General features: G+C 47.9%; 1 protein-coding gene across 7 annotated transcripts; it reads left to right on the top strand.

The window, feature by feature from the left end:
• Window positions 1-6467: 6467 nt before the first annotated feature.
• Slc25a28 (solute carrier family 25 member 28) lies at window positions 6468-16914 on the top strand. Of its 7 annotated transcripts, none has more exons than XM_060389879.1 (4): window positions 6468-6886; window positions 13695-14025; window positions 14947-15003; window positions 16078-16914. In XM_060389879.1, exons 1-4 carry the CDS (start codon window positions 6596-6598, stop codon window positions 16593-16595), a joined length of 1197 nt encoding a protein of 398 aa, XP_060245862.1. In that variant the 5' UTR covers window positions 6468-6595; the 3' UTR covers window positions 16596-16914. The 7 variants fall into 7 exon arrangements, with proteins under 7 accessions (XP_060245862.1, XP_021500327.1, XP_060245866.1 ...); XM_021644652.2 differs by having other exon boundaries at window positions 6470-6886; window positions 13695-13923; XM_060389883.1 differs by lacking the exon at window positions 6468-6886 and adding an exon at window positions 6910-7201.
• Window positions 16915-17265: the final 351 nt, after the last annotated feature.

Here is a 17265-nt window from a genome sequence, read left to right as displayed (position 1 = left end):
GTTTCCTCTGAGGATTGAAACATTCTATCCTGCAGGAAGATAAACAACACAAAATAGCTGCCGGAAGTCCCTGAAATTTACCAGATTCAGTAGGTCCCTCCCTGACAGAACATATAAGAAAGCTTAGAGTCAGTCTCAGACTGAGAAACTGAGCTGCAAAGACTACTCAGAGGAGAAAAGCCGCAAAGAAGACCCTGAGACCAACAGCTCCCGGGAAGATGCAGGAGCCAACTGAGCTGCCTGGAAGAGGTTTAGAGCAAATGAGACACTTGGTAAGAACTCCCTCCAGCCTGTTGAGCCGCCTTCAGGCTGTGCAGTGTGTTCCAGGTTTTCCAGTTTCTGCGAGCTGTCACCCGTGCTGGGATGGGCTTTGTCAATGCAGCTGTCTTTGAGTCATTTCTGCTCCCGTAGATGACCTCTCATCCACATTCCTGTAAGTCACCCCAGGTAAAACTCACAGTTCTTTCAGCAGGTTGGACTTTGGTGGTACCTGTCCTTTGGTCTGTCATGGTCCCTGTCTGGGATGAGTAGGCGAGTGTGTTGCATCTCCCCAGGATAAGTTGTGTCACACAGCAAGCACCTGCTATCGTTATAGTTATCACCGTGTTGCAGGAGAAAAAGTGAAGTTGAGATCTGGTAAGGGAACCTTGGACCCTGTGCTATCCTCCTTGCTCTCATTTCCTGATGGGGAGTCAAGACGAAACCAGGATAGAATGGGTTAGATAAAGCTCTTCCTCGCTTCTCTTTTCCTTCCTTCCTCATTCTGACTAATTCAGTTTTGTCAGTTTGTTACAAACTTTGATACAGAGAGGAAGTGGGCTGTGTTCATGCTGTGGTAATAAACTATGGACTAGCCAGGCCTGGTCTCACAGCCCTATAACCACAGCTACTTAGGGGTCTGGGGCTGGGGGAGGTGTGCTGTAATAAGAGGATCACAAATTCAGAGCCTGCCTTGACTCTGGAATGGTTCTGAGGCCAGCCTGGGAAACTTGGGGAGATCTTGCCTCAAAATAAAGTTAAGGAGGAGAGGGGCTCACGCTAGAGTTCTGGGAGAACACTTACCTAACTTCACTAACTCTAGGTTCAGTCTCCACAAAAACAAAAGCAGACAGTAATTTATCTTTGTAGAAATAAACAGCAAAAGGAAGGTCTTGTGTGACTTGTGTAGGACTTATAAAAATCTGCAGTTGTTTGGGGGGGACACTTATTTACTAAATTTATAACATTTTTGTCAACACAATATGGATGTTAAAAACAAGTGAGCAAAAAGAATGGTGAGATTTGTGCTATATAAAAATGAGCATGCATTTTCCATACCAAATTCTCTGTGTCTGTTCCAGCTTAGTCTGAATATAGTTATGGAATAAAACTCTCTACCAAACAACCAACAAGTAGCTTTCCTCAGTTTGAGCCTGAGATATAGCTGCCTACTCTGAATATTTCACATAAGTGGAATTCCATGTGCTTTAGCTTCTGCCTTCCTTCTCGCCACAGAAGCTTTTCAAGGCTTGCTCACAGTAAAGCAGGTGTCAGTACGTCCTCCTATTCTTTCATTACTAAATTACAGTCACTGCTTTTCTATATTGTGCATACACAGAATTTGTTTGTTCTTCGACTGATGGACGTCTGCAATGCTTCTACGTTTTGCCTGCTGTGGGAAGTCCACCGTTACCGTGTGCACTTTCTCCTCTTCTTCTTCTGGATTTGGATCTGGGAGTGCAATTGCTAGGTCACACACAAGTTCTCTGTAACTGTGTGGAGGTCAGGGGACAACTTAGGAGTCAGTTCTCTCCTTCCATCAACATGGTTCCAGAATCCATTCAGGCTGTCAGGCCTGAGCAGCAAGCGCCTGTGCTGTCTGAGCCATCTCACCAGCCCCCGGTTAAACTTTTGAGGACTCACCGAACTGTGGAACAGTGGCTTGCACATTCCTATCATAATAGATGAGAATTCCAATTTCTCTGGGCCCTCAAGAATGCCTATATTTTTAGCTGTTATGTTTGGCTTTGGAGGTGGGATCTGTGTGGCCCCAGGCTGTCACCAAGCTGGACATCCTTCTGCCTTAGCTTCCTCAGAGCTAGGAATACAGGTCTATGCCATGCCTGGCTTGATGGTTGTATTGCTATTAAAGCCATTCTATTGGGTATACAGATAATACCTAGCCAATAATCTTTTGACAAAGGAAAATGAAAATGTCACTACTAAATTGAATAGTCAACAAAAAAAGTAAGATACAAGTTCACTTTAACATTTTTTTTTTTTTTATTATTCTTAGCTGGTGTTGGTGGTGCATGCTTTTAATCCCAGCACCCCTGAGGCAGAGGCAGGCAGATCTCTGAATTCGAGGCCAGCTTGATGGACATAGTGAGTTCTAGGACAGTTAAGGCTACATAGAGAAACCCTGTCTCGAACCGCCCCCCAAATCACTTTTATGTGTACTAGAGTTTTGCCTGCATGGAAGTCTGTGTACCGTATGCCTGCCTGGTGACTAGGGAATTGGCTCTAGGACTGGCATTATATATAGTTATGTCATCACGTGGGTGCTAGGAATTGAACCCAGGTCCTTGGAAGAGCAGCTAGTGCTTTTCACTGCTGTGTTCTCTCTCCAGCCCACTGACATCTTGTATTGAAGTAATAATGTTCACTTGCGAAAATATATAATAATATACTTTCCCTAGATGTCGAGAAATAACATGCAGCTGGGGTTGTAGTTAGGTCGCAAACAGCCTTCGTCTCCTGTTTACAAGGCTCTAGGTTCTAGCTCTGATACTATCTATGTGGGGAGGAAGTCTGATTTTTTTTTAAACTGTCACAGGATGACCATGAGAACCACAGAAGTTCATAGGGCAATCAACAGAAGGGAAGAGGTGACTTTTCTCAATCTGGAAACTGTAGAGGAAGTCTTCTTGAAGGGTGTGTGGGCAAGAGCTTCAAGAGACTCTGACTGCTGTTCTCTGTGTGGGATCTCTCCTCACACTTTTCACGAAGAAGCTGCAGAAATGGCTCAATAGTTAAGAATGCTTGTTGCAGCCAAGTGGTGGTGGCACTCTAGGAACGAGTGCTTTTCTCCAGATCTGTCCAGAAATAACACAAGACATAAAATAAGACCTAACTACTCCCCCAAAGAACTATCCAGCTTCTTAAAAATTCATTTACTTGAGTAGCAGGACACTCTTCTTCGGCACATTCTTAGCTCTCAGCACAGTATATATAAATCACGAATATCCTAATCCCAAAAATACATAGCTAAGACATGGCTCCTACCTGAATGAAATTAAACATTACCACCATTTCATATTGTACTTTCTGCTTTGATCTCAGGGAATAGAGCAACATATCCTTTGAAAGCAGTCGGGTTAGAGTAGGTGACATAAATGAAAAATCCACTGCTCCATTGTAAAACACACACGAGAAAGAGAGACGAGAGAGAGAGAGCGCATGAGGGATGGGGAAAGAAATACTTAATGGTGCCAAAGGACATATTTTGCTCTTAACAGAAATATTTTTAAATCAGAAAGACATGAAGTCTATAATTGTTTATAAAGGAGGGAAAACGTGCCAACATTAGGATTCCTTGACAACTGGGAGGTTTTTATGCACCTAGGAATGAATCAACAAGTTGAAGGATAGGTGAGGTCACCTTTTTTTTTTTTTTTTTGGTAAAGGTAGATGGGCTGATTAAGAAACAAGAACTGCCTTGTTCGATTGCTGTTTTTTTTTTTAAATAGAAGATTAGACTTATTTTACGTGTATGTATGTACACCACCTGCATCCTTGTTGTCACAGAAGTCAGAAACAGGTGTTGGAGCCCCTGGAAGTGGTGTTATGGAAGGGGGGAACCACCATATGGATGCTGAGAATCAAACCCAGTCCTCTGCAACAAGTGGCCTTGTGTTTTGTTTTTTAGTGGTGGCAATGTTTTTTTTGAGACAGGATGTCTCTGTGTAGTTCTGGCTGTTCTGGAACTTGTTCTGTAGACCAGGCTGGCCTTGAACTCGGAGATCTGCCTGCCTCTGCCTGCCTCTGCCTCCCGAGTGCTGGGGCTAAAGCTGTGCACCACCACCACAAGTGTTCCGAACCATCTCTCCAGCTCTGCGTGAAAAGTTTTAGGAAGGATTCCACAAAGAGAACAGCAGATTCTCTTGAAACTTTTTCCCACACATCCATCAGGAAATTTTCTTCTAGTTTCCAGATTGAAAACTCTTTTGATTTCCCTATGAACTCCCACAGTTCTCACGGTCATCTCTGTTGACAGTAAAGAAACCAGACTTACTTTCCTGTTTGGCCTCTGAAATCAATCTCATTTTATTCTACACTCTTATTTCACCAGGTACAATGCCAGCTTGGGGCACGGGAGGATAATGTTAAGTTTTGGATCTTCAAGAATGAACATTTTGATTTTCAAAGGGTGAGAGAGGAGAAATGCATTCTGGGTAGGTGCACGCGTCTGCATAAAATCCAGCTGTTGTAACCCTGATTGGGTAATAAATAAGTCTAATTTTTCGTAAACTTGGTCTCATCTGAGGGTGACTATACTCCTTCTAGAATGCTCTTCTCCAGCCTGTCATCACTGACCCCTGCTTGCCACTCAGACGAACTGAGTCATCTCCTCGGATAGGCCTTCCCTGGCTGGCCATTTCTAGGGAGACAGAACCACCCCGCCACGCTGGATATGAAGTGTACTTCCCTAGCTCTCCAGTACCACAAACAAAGTAAACAAGCAAGTTAACAGAAAGAAAGCCCCGGGAGGAAAATTCCGCAATGTATTAAAGACCGAATTTCCACTTCAATGGCTAGAGAAGTGAGATTTAGAAAGCTGGTATGGGGTCTTTCTTGGGGGAGGAGGAATTTTATTAACGTATGCGTCCATGGAGGACAAGTGTTCTCTCTCATCTTGAGAAGCCACTGACTTTGGAAGAGCATTACATGACCATAAGTAAATGTGTAAGGTAAAAGGAGAAAGACATGATAGGTATTAATCACAATTGGAACAATTTGACAGGGAATTGATACTGTAACTGGATTTCGAGGTCCTTTTTGTGAGATCTATTCATCTCTCTAGGAAAACGTGCAGGATAACAGAAAGGCTGAACATGGCGTAGGAAAAGAGTTCTTAACCTTAGGCTAATGGAGTCTCCTCCACGCTGAAACTCGAAATGAAATGCAATTTTATGTGTGACTGGGGATAGGGTTGGGGACTTAGAGCTTTTATTTTCCAAGAGATCACAACCCAAACGTTAGTAAGCACAACCAATAAACTTGAGGAAATGGAAAAGCCTCCTACCGTGCTAAGGAAACGCTAGGAAAAGATGGGAAAGTTTGCGATTGCGTCATCATCTCATTAAAATGGGTTGTAAAGGCAGCGCTAGAAACTGGGGAAGCGTGTGCGAACACGCCGCCGAGGAGGAAGCAGCCCGAGGAAGCAGGCAGGACCAGCGGGAAGGGGCCTTCGCTCCTCAGCTGAGGCTCTTGCGTCGCCTCACTGCCTGCTCCATGAGGGGGCCCTGTGGTGGTCCCGAGGGCGAGACGTCACTGGCACCGGTTAACAACCAGGGAGCGATTCTCAGGGTCCAGCTCGGGGGACTCGGCGGGAGAGCAGTGGCAGCACAAACCAGCCGTCAGAGCCTGTGCGGTGGATCGGCGAGTTGGCCCGGGGGCTAAGATGCTCAAGTTTCCAAGAGTCGGGTCAAGCCGAACTTGGAAGCATCCGCGGCTGGTGGGGATGCCGCGCCGAGCCCCCGACCACCTGTGGTCGGCCCCGCGTCACCTCGCCCCGCGTCGCCATCGCCTTTCCCCTGCACAGAGCCCATGCTATGAGCGCTGCTCCGTCCTCCCACGGCAGGGCTCACCAGGCGGCTGTGCCACCCGAGGCGCCCCGGCGCCCTCCCCTGGCAGCGGGCCGAGCCGTGCCAGGGGACGCAGGGTCCAGGCCGACTCCGCCCCGCCTGAGATCCCGCGGGAACAGTCGGAGCCGTGCTACCCGACACTCGGTGCACGCCGGAGCACGAGTCGTAACGGCAATCGGCAGCGGTTTGACCTTGAAGGTCTGGCACCGCCCCCTCGCCCCGGCAGTCCGGGCCGCGACGCACGCCGCCCCGCGGGGCCCGGCTCCAGCCCGGAGCCGGTCCCCGTCCTCCGGGCGCTTCTCCCCGCAGCCAATGGAACAACGAAGTGGTCCGGGCCAATGGCCGCCGCCAAAGTAGCCACAGCGGTGGAGCCTATCAAAGTTCAGCTTTACGTTTCTCCCGCCCCCGAGACGCCAGGGGCGGGCCGATCGGCCAAGTCCGCCAATCAAGGGCCAATAAACAAGAAGCTTCCAAGATCAAAGGGGAAGGGGTGGGACCTGCGGGAAGAATGACAAGCCTTCCGGCGAATGCCACAGACACAATTTTGCTCCGTAGGAAGGGGGCGGGGATACGTTAAGGTCTGCACCAATGGCTGTCTGGGGGGCGTGTCCGCGGGGCCAAGCGGGAGCCGGAGGCCCCGGGCTCTCTGGGCCGCGCCTGAGGCGGACGCAACGGGGCCAGGGGGCGGCGGCAGTAGTGGCGGCGGCGGCGGCGGCGGCGCGGGTGGGCGCCGCGGCTGGCCCGAGTGGATGGAGTTGGAGGGGCGGAGTGCAGGCGGTGTGGCGGGAGGACCAGCTGCTGGGCCCGGGCGGAGCCCCGGGGAGTCGGCGCTGCTGGACGGGTGGCTGCAGCGGGGCGTGGGCCGGGGGGCCGGCGGCGGGGAGGCGGGGGCCTGTCAGCCCCCAGCACGGCAGGATCCGGAGTCCGGCCCGGAATACGAGGCGCTGCCGGCTGGAGCCACTGTCACCACGCACATGGTGGCCGGCGCCGTGGCAGGGATCCTGGAGCATTGCGTGATGTACCCAGTCGACTGCGTCAAGGTGAGACCTGGACCGGGCTGCTAAGCGGACCTGGGGCTGACCCGACCCCGAGCCTTGTTTAGAGCCAGAATCCCGACGGAGACCCAGAGCTGATGGGTTCCTTCCCGGCTCCCTACCTCTACGCACGATTTGAACCAATACTCCGTGCACGCAAAGTCCTGTCTGGGAGATGAGCGCAGGCAGGACCCAGGACTTATTTCTAACGGTCAGTGAGATCCGAATCGGGACTCGGAGCAAAAATCTTGTCAGCCCAAAGACCTGATCCCCGCCCGGGACTAAGCAGGAATGGGGTGGGATGGGGATCCCGAAGCACAGGTAAGTCTACAAGTCGAGTAAGGTAAAAAGCCAGCTGGCGTGAAATCAGACGGTGAACTCCATCTGATAGCTTGAGATGTGCTTCGGGGTCGGAGCTTTCACAGTCTCCTTGCTGCGTCTTCCCTTAAAAGCGACGGGGCCAGGAACAGGAATCTGGGATCTCTCAGCTAAATGAAAGTACGTATTAAATAACCCGTGAGTGGTTGAAAATAATTTTGCACTCAAAAGTGAGAGTTCCAGACTGCACTGGATATGGGAAAAGGCGTGTTAAGGAAAAGGTTTCGGTTTCTCTGTGAGGCAAGACTGATAGCCCATCTATTTCCTGAACGTAAAAATTGAGCTGGGATTGAAACTCTATGATGAAGGAGCACATCATACCCTCCACGACAGAGGTGAAACGGAATGTCTCTCGTTTTGGGCACCTGGACTTGACGGAAAGGGAAACAGCTGGATATTAGAAAGTAGATGTATATGTGAAAAATAGAATGAGATTAGTAAAGTATGATCAGTGTTGAACGTAAAAGCAATTGCATCCACATCCAAGCAGAATGGTTAATAGACAGACATAAGGTCAGCTCCTTGGGAAGAAGCCTGGGTGAAGATGGAAACACTGTTTTTCGTTGCTGTTCTTTTTTTAAAAAAAAAATTTTATTTAATTTTATTTTATGTGCATTAGTGTGTAGGTGGCAGATCCTTTGGAATTGGCAGTATAGATAGTTGTGAGCTGCCCATGTGGGTGCTGGGAATTGAACCTTGGTCCTTTGGATGAGCAGCCAGTGCTCTTAACCACTGAGCCATCTTTCCAGCCCCTAATTGCTATTCTTGTACTTTAGTAGAGGTGCCAGCTACCAAAGGTGAAGTCTAAATGGAAAGAGAAGTAAGTTGAAGGAGTTGTTGAAATAACTGATGAAAACGGTGCTTTTTTTTACAAGAATTATACAGGCAATATCCTGTCAGTTCCTTGATTGGGATAGCATAGACTTCAGCCATGCAACAGTCAGTTTCTTCTGCTTGCCTCTGGTTTCAGTACTGTTTTACAGCTTTGTTAGTAAAGTGGATGAGGGAATAGGGAAAGTGCTCCTGAATCTTTGTGAATGACATTGAGTTGTGGTGAGGAAATGGAGAAAGTGCCCCTGAATCTTTGTGAATGACATTGAGTTGGCCAGTGTTTCAGCACGTTACAGGATAACTCCTAGCAAGAGCCATATCCACTGAAAAATGTGGTTAAGTGCACCTGACTGAGGTGGGCATTAGCATTTTAAATGTCCTTGTCAACAGAGAGAATTAGACCCTAAAATGGGGTTAAGGCCTCAGATGTTCTTTGCATAGCAGCTTTTTCCAGACAGCTTGCTGTGTCTTCCCTTAAAAGAAACAATAAGGCCTGTGTTAGAGAAATCACTGATGAATATATAAAAATAACAGTCATTCAGACTTTTAAGCAATAGGTTGTAGGTTGGATGTCTTGAGTTAGTGAATGCTACATATCCAGAAGCTAAGACAGTGTAGCCACAGTGTAATTTCTCTCTCAGCTTCTTCTACAGCAGGGAGCCTAGGGTGCTATGTTTCAGGATAAGTATCAAGAGAAGACAGATCAGAGAAGGTGGAAAGTACAGTGTGATAATCTGATCAATTTAAGCATGTTACTTTTAGGATTGGGGAGGTGGCTCAGTCAGTAGAGCACCTGCTAGTGCTAAAAGTTGGGCATTGTGGCACTGTAATCCCAGTGTTAGAAAGGAGAGAAGCAGATCCTTGGAGCTCACCAGCTAGCCAGGGTAGCCAAATCCATGAATTCCAGGTCTCAAACTCAGTGTGGTAGCACGTGCCTTTAATTTCAGCACTCAGGCAGGGCCAGCCTGCTCTACAAAGCTAATTCCAGGACAGCCAGTACTACACAGAGAAATTCTGTCTCTAAAAACACCCCCCCCAAAAAAAAATAATAATTCCTCTAGAATATCTTTACGAGGTCAAGTCTTTGTCCTCTGACAAGAATCAATCAAGATTATGCAGAAACAAAGACCACCCAGAATCTGATATGGCACATCAGAATGGGCCATACTGCTCGCTCTCTAAACCTAGGGAGGAGCTGGCAAACAAATTCCCTGAGTTTCTTCTAAGGCCTGTAAAGTGAGGGAACACATGAGAGGGAGCTCCAAAGGTGTGTTGCATAACCAGAGCATTACTGGAGTTAGTTGTGTCTAGCCTTCCAAGGTTAACTATTTTGAATAATAGCTCCTAATCACCTGTATACATTTTTGGGATTTGTGTTTTTAAAGAAGTTACTGTACAGTATTGCAGTCTTGCCTCTGAACCCTGTACTAAAGAATTGGTTATTTGATTTGAAAGACAGATGCCTAAGAGTCCTCCAAAATGCACAAGTTTATCTTAGAACAATCATTTCTCCTTGCTGTTAATGCTGGGAATTAAATAGTGAGAAGGGAGCCTGGTATGAGTTAGTGTCTGACATTTAATGTTTTTGTGCAGGCATGAATGTAACTCGAATCCCTTCTTTTAGAAAGGGCTTCCCAGCTCATTTGTCCTCTGGCAGCAATGCTGCTTTTCCCATGGATGGTGGAGAGGAAGAGCTAAGACTGGACTGGAAACAGGTATCAGTTTTGGAGCCCAAAGGGACACCACAGCAAAGGAATGCTGACGTTGTCTCCTGGCGCGCTGGCCTGTGTCTCCCTAGCCACTTATCAGGGTCAAGTTGACTTAAAACATCCTTGGGAAGAACCATGGGAAGTCAGCAGAGCCTTGCTAGGCTGCGGTTATCAAGCCAGCTATTTCCATGATCATAACAGGGGGGTTTGCGAAGCCAGATAAATCGCAGTTTCCTTTTCTAGGCCACAGAGCCTTCAGGCTGCCTTCCTTGTGCAGGGGACCATTTGGGGCCCCGCAGTGTTCGCAAGTATCACATAGTACTTCACAGAGGGGAAGAGCAGAGGGAAATCGTTCTTGAACTTCAGATGTACAGGGTATCTCTAGGCATCCACCAGTGAAAGGTTAGGAAATGGAGTTTGACATGTTTTCTCACACCTCATAATGATAACGAATTAACTGGTAAATGCCAGTTGTTCTTATATTCTCAGCTCTGTGTGAAGTGTTGAAGATCACTGTCATTACTTCACAGATGAAGGAAGGCTTGGAGAGCAGTTAGGTAACTTGTCAAAGGTCACAGAGTCTAAGTGGCGGAGCTGTGATTTGATTTCAGTCTGTGACTCATCAACCTTTTTTATAGCTTCCCAAAAGTAGGTTTTAAGAACCAAGCAAACCAAAGAATTGCAGGGGAGCTCACCTGTGAATGTATAACCTTTAGGGTGACAGTTGGATGTGCAATGTAAATTACTGTGGACCAGCAAACCTCACAGTAAACATACACGCGCTGGCGTTCAAGTGAAGCCTGGGCTGTTGGTGGCTAAGCACCGGCCGATTACCCATGTGAAGTGGTGTATGTAATGCTGCTATGACCTGTCAGTTCTTGGATATAAACAAAGATGTTTTAGAATCATGTTTTACTAATGAAAACCCTTGTGTTAATAGTACTTTATAAGTTACAGGTTTTACATGTTTCTCTTAATCCACATAGCATAGCAATTTTCTTTTTCTATGAGAATTTTTTAGATTGTTTTACTTGCATATATGTCTGAACACAAATAAGTGCCTGGTGCCCATGGAGATTAGAAGGGCATGAGATTCCCCGGAACTGGAGCTATGGATGGCTGTGAGCTGCTGTGTGGGTGCTGGAAATGGAGCCTGTTCCCTCTGTAAGAACAAGCGCTGTTCACTGCTGGGCCATCTCTCCAGCCCTGCAGGAGATATTCAGGGTAGGAAAAGTTGAATGCTGCAGCCTCAAGACCAAGCATGCCAGGCAAAACTGGCACTCAGGCCGGCCTTCCTTTCCAATGCCACCAAAGCATTGAACCCTGCACATTTTTGTTTGTTTTTTGAAACACAGCTTCTCTCTGTAGCCCAGCTGGAACAGCTCTGTCTTGAACTCAGAGATCCTCCTGCCTTTGCCTCCTGAGTGCTGGGCTTAAAGGCGTAGGCCGGCACTGCCTGGCTTGCTTCGCTTTTCTTTAATGCTAGGTAATAGTGTTTGTTTTTTTTTTTCTTTTTTTTTTATAATACAGCACTTAATATGTTCTTAAAGGTTTCATTATTCTGCACAAAGATTTATTGGCTCAAAAGTGTGGGCATCTGTATTTTTGTATTTGAACTATTTTATTCTGGCTCCTGGGTCGTCTGCACAGGGGTACGCTGTTACTGAATTATATTTCAATGTGTCTGTGACTTCTGCACAGTCCAGTTTCCTCATGGGGATGACGTTCTCTGAGGCCAGAGTCTTTCATCACTGGTTCCTAACTGTGCCCATGGCTCCAGCAGAGCACTGCAGTTTCTGATTCCTCTGGTAGAAGACCAGTTTCAAACAGACTTATGGGAGTATGTGTTGTTAAGCCATCAGGCCCAGATTAAATCACACCCTTTACGTAAAAGCACATGTTGTATTTGGGTGGCTCTGAGACCTGGAAACTGAATGTCCATTGTGATAAGGTGATATGTGATATTTCTGATTGAAGTCCAGCAATTAACATTTTAAGCATGCAATGTTTTGTTAGTAGTGGGCAGGAGAAAATAACTCCAGAAGAATGTAGATCACTTGCGGCTAACCAGGACCTGTTAATCTGGTTAGTTTCTTCTTCCATGCTCTTGGGACCCCAGATGGCTATCGTGAGTCAGGCAGATGGATTCAGGCATTTAAGTCTAAACTGAATCTGGTGATTGGAATGAAGCAAGAGTTTAAACTGTCACTGGACATCAGTTGTCCCTGTTGATTCACCAGTGGCTGCACTTGTTATTTTCTGAACTAGTGTGGACATGTCTGACAGAAGATTCATTCATTCACTCATCAGACAAATCTTATAGGTCTCTGTGTACCAGAAGTCAGACATTGCTTTTAGGCTCCATGCTACCTCAGCTTTTAAATATGTCAGTAGACAGAAGATTTTTGTGGAAAGACATACTTCAAAGAAGGTCTGATGAGATAGATTTCCAATTTTCTTTTAAAGATTTATTTTTTAAATTGCATATAATATGTGTTTGTGCAGGGGAATGGGAGGGGCATTTGTGTGCACAAGGAGTCCAGAAGAAGGCATTGGATCCCCTGGAGCTGGAGATAGAGTTATGAACCACCCAGTAGAAGTACTGGGCACTGAATTTGGGTCCTCTGGAAGAGCAGCGTACATTTGTAACCACTGAGCCATCTCTCCAGCCCTCTTTATAGCAAACCTGTGGAGGTGAGAGGACCACTTGTAGAAATTGTTTCTCTCCTTCCACCATAGAATCCATCCATGTGGATTCCAGGGATCAAACTCAGGCTGTCAGGCTTGGTGGCAAGTGACTGGACTCACTGAGACATCTCACTGGCTAGGTTGTTTCGACAGAGGGTTTTTCTGTGTAGCTCTGGCTGGCCTGGAACTCACTATGTGAACCAGGCTGGCCTGGAACTCGTAAGATCACCTGCCTCTGCCTCCCAAGTGCTGGGATTACAGGCGTGTGGATATTCTACAAGTGTCTACTCCACACACTGTCATCACAGTCATGGGCTCTTCAAAGATTGTATTTTCCAGAAGCCGGTTTTATTTGCCAGTGTTATTTTGAGGATTCAGTCAATTTAGATGAGAAGTCTGAACGGTCCCTCAGTTTTAAAGATTAGTTTGGCTCCCCATCTCCACAGTGTGAGGGGCCAGACTTTCCCCCCAGAATCAGCATCCGTTGGGAATGCCATTTCTGTCAAGACTCTTAACGTGCAGAGCCAGTTGCCAAAGCCAGAAGTCTAAAAAGATATCAAAAGGTGAGCTTTTTTACATTAGTCAGGGCATCACGTGGTCAGGGAGCAGGGCCAGGGCTTCTCCTTAGAAATAAAGCACCAAGTGTGTTGTGACAGTAAATATTTGATGTTAAAGGGTTGATTTTGTTTTTCATTGTGTGTATGTGCCTGGGGGGAGGGGGAGGTGCATGCATGTGAGTGCAGATAACCACAGAGGCCAGAAAATTGTGTTGGGTCCCCTGCAGCTAGAGTAGCAGGTGACTGTGAGCCACCCAGCGTCCGGCCCTCTGCAAGAGTAGTGTACACTCTTAACTGCTGCACCAGCTCTCCAGCCCTGATCTCTAACCTTAGCCTTAGTTTACTAAGGTAAAAAAGCAGCTTTGTGGGTCTCAGGCTTGATATTTTTTGCTGGGGCAGTGGGTCAATTTGGAGTTGCAGGATGTTGCCAAAAGGTAGTGTTCTCAAGGGATGGAATGGTGTTCTACTTTTGGCTGTGGATGACTAGATGGAAAAAGGGCCAAGGCTCGGAAAGATGAGTCACAGATTTGGGAAGACGTAAAAGCTGAATGCCAGATATCACTTCCACAGGCTAATGCAGCGCCCGGGGCCTGAGTGACGGGGTGGAGGAGAAGTAAGTTACTGACTTTGCCTTTTTTGCTGTAATTTCAGACCCGGATGCAGAGTCTACAGCCTGACCCAGCTGCCCGCTATCGAAACGTGTTGGAGGCCCTCTGGAGAATTATAAGAACAGAGGGCCTGTGGAGGCCCATGCGGGGGCTGAATGTCACAGCAACAGGCGCCGGGCCTGCTCACGCCCTCTATTTTGCCTGCTACGAAAAGTTAAAAAAGACATTGAGTGATGTAATCCACCCAGGGGGCAATAGCCATATTGCCAATGGTATTGAGTCTTCCTGTGCTGGTCCCCACTTCCCCAACTCTCCTTGCTGCTATCAGCGCTTCCCACTCTCAGCATGGTTTGGAGCTGCAGCTTTGGGCTGGGGTAGGCCAGATGATAGGGGAGGGACTTCCAAACCTGATGTGCTCGGACAGCGGGCTGCTTCAACTCCACTCCTCCTTTGGGCTACCTCAACAAAAGTCACAGTATCCTCCCTTACCTACCAGCTTGACTTTGCTCTCATCTCCCTGGCATCAGCTTCTCATGCCTGGTAATGTGGAGACACACTGGACTACCCCCACTATGTATTTCTTGGTAGTTGGGTGGTGTCCTGCTGCTCAGGGCAGGCTTGGAGGTGACCCAGCTACTCAAGGAAGATTTTAACGGAACCCCAGCTCTTCACTTCACCTTTTCAGGATCCCACCTGACCAGAGGCATTTGGTGTTATTGAGGACACGGCAAAGCCTTGACAAGTGAATGGTGGTGGGGTCAAGGGACTGTTTGGAGAATCCAGAGGTTTTAGAGGTTGGGTGGAAATAAAGGAAGAAATAGCAACTCAAGATTCCAAGAGTGAAAGCCACGCTGAGTGTGGAGAGTGGATTGTAGTGGTTCAGGACTGGAAGGGAAGGTCTGACGGGCAGCCTGCAAGCAGTAGGATAAGCAGATCACATTATGAGGCTCTGGCTACCTGGTCCCCCTTCTCCCTGCGCTGGTGGCCATTGCTGTGCCTGCAGAAGTCCATCTGCCAGCGCGTGTTCTTAGAATCCTCTACTGAAGACATCTGGGCTGTTTTCTTTGCCCCTTTTGGGCCTTCCTGTCAGCTGAGGAATGTGTCTTTTTAAGTCAGGGCTGTATCTTCCTTTCTGGAAGCAGGAGCTCAGGAGCCGTGGGTTCTGAAACCACATCTTGGGCCAGCTCTCACATTCCTCTCCTTACCGTTGTCACAGCCACTCACCTTTCCCTGGGGCCTCAGCGAATTGCTCACCCTCTTGGCCTTAAATGTGGCAGTTGTTTTCTCATTTGCAGGTGCAGCCGGGTGCGTGGCAACATTACTTCATGATGCAGCCATGAATCCAGCAGAAGGTAAAGACTCCTCAGCCCTTCCTTCCAGGCGCTTGCATCTTCATCCCGGCAGTTGCATAGTCATGCCTGGTTCTACTGCCTTGCAAAGAAAACCAAATCCTCTTATTTATCATGTACCACTAGATGGCGCTCCCTCTGTATGTTCAGTATCTGAGAGGCGACTCTCCTCCCTTCCTGAGGCAGCCCAGTCTTTGGGATTTAATTCCTCTTTGAGGCTTTCCTGGAAAAGTGATGACTCTCTTGGCTTAGTCCAGTGCTTTCCTAGAGGTCCACTTTGTAGTACTTTTGATCTGATTCTTTAAAATTATTTTGTGTTTCTTCAAAGAAGATAGATTTTAACATTTTAAAATTTAAAGTATATATAGCACTTCTTACTGGAATGAAAGGAGTGAAAGATTCAATTGTATAGTTTAGCCATTTCTTTGCTACTAGGGTAGTAGCTTTTTAGGTGGATGGAAATTCTCCGTGTGAGAATTGAGGTGATGAGCCAAATTTGAGGGGCTCACATAGCTGCCATGTTCCTTCAGGTCAGTATGTCTGGCCTGGGGTGAAGAGGGCTCCAGTTAGGCCGAAGTGCACAGAACTTAAACCATGTTATCTGCCTGATGGAAACTAAAGCCAGCACTTTGTGAATAAGAATTGTAGATTTTTCTTGATAGCATTTCCTTTTTCCTCCCTTCGTTTTGAGTTCAGTATTTCCCTCCTACCAAGGAATGGGAGCATTAGAACTCTGTCCACTACTGTGTTCAGTGCCCGTGAGTCCTTCATTGTGGGAAAAGGTTAAAATAATGATATTAGGTCTTCATTTCACAGAGACCCTCGGAGATGACTAAACTGTAGTTACGCCAACCATTAGCTGCCTGGCTTTAAAGAAATGCTACTGGGAAAGGGCTTGTTTTTAAGTTTTTCTTATTAACCCTTTGCCTACCATTCCCTAAAATAAGAGGAAACTCTGAGGAAACTCACTCATTCTTTTTTCTTTTCCATCCCATTGGCTGATGTGCTGACTTGGACTGTCTGTCCCTGGCTGGCTGCCGTCCCTGTTCCCTCCTCGTCCGTCTGATGGCGCCCCAGTGGTCAAGCAGCGGATGCAGATGTACAACTCACCGTACCGCCGGGTAGCAGACTGTGTCCGGGCGGTGTGGCGGAATGAAGGGGCCGGGGCCTTCTACCGCAGCTACACCACCCAGCTGACCATGAACGTTCCCTTCCAAGCCATCCACTTCATGACCTACGAGTTCCTGCAGGAGCACTTTAACCCCCAGAGACGGTACAACCCCAGCTCCCACGTGCTCTGTGGAGCCTGTGCAGGGGCCGTAGCTGCCGCCGCCACCACCCCACTGGACGTTTGCAAAACACTGCTCAACACCCAGGAATCCCTGGCTTTGAGCTCAAACCTTACAGGACACATCACAGGCATGGCTAGTGCCTTCAGGACGGTGTATCAAGTAGGCGGGGTGACTGCCTACTTCCGAGGAGTTCAGGCCAGAGTCATTTACCAGATCCCCTCCACAGCCATCGCATGGTCTGTGTATGAATTCTTCAAATGCCTGATCACGAAGAGGCAAGAAGAGTGGAGGGCAGGCGAGTGATGGGGCGCTGAGCTCACCTCACCGGGGCCCGACGCTGCTGCATTCTGCCCCCAGCACTCTCTGTCTCCCGGCATGCTCGCTCGGTCTCGAGTGCAGTTGGAAAGGATGGAGAGAGCTCTCTGGGCTCTAGTTGGCTAACGCTAGTTCTTGCCAACGTCCGCCACCATCATCTTTCCTCCTGGGCCCTCAGCAAGTTCAGCAATGCCCACTGCAGTACCTCTGACAACCTCTCCGTCCTGGGCCTGCGACCCGCTCTAGATCGTTGAGAGAGAGAAGCAGCACATTCCCCTGGTTCCTAATTAAAAAGAAAAGGTCTTTACATGTTGTGTTGGGTTTCTCTTGCCAAAAGGGCATGTGGTGCTGTCCGCTATTCCTGACCCGGCCTGCCTGAGGTGTAAGTCAAAGGAAGGTTTGAGTAGGTCTGTAGTTTCCCTTCTGCTGACGTGAGATGATGTCAGAGTTCTAGGCCCTGTTTCCCTTGTCCTCCAGCTAGTCGGCTTCAAGGAGTCTCCCTGAGGCCAGGCGCACGGGGCCTTTACCTGCTGCTCCCTCAGCAGGCGCACCTCATCCAGTTAGTGCCTTTTCTTTAGTCACCAGGGGGCACAGAGCTGGTGACCTCTTGGTCCAGATCTGGGTTTTGCTTGAGCGGTGACCATATACATGTGGCACT

The sequence above is a fragment of the Meriones unguiculatus genome, chromosome 1 (assembly GCF_030254825.1).
Source record: "Meriones unguiculatus strain TT.TT164.6M chromosome 1, Bangor_MerUng_6.1, whole genome shotgun sequence".
Classification (NCBI taxonomy): Eukaryota; Metazoa; Chordata; class Mammalia; order Rodentia; family Muridae; genus Meriones; species Meriones unguiculatus.
This window is presented reverse-complemented; position numbering and strand designations above follow the sequence as displayed.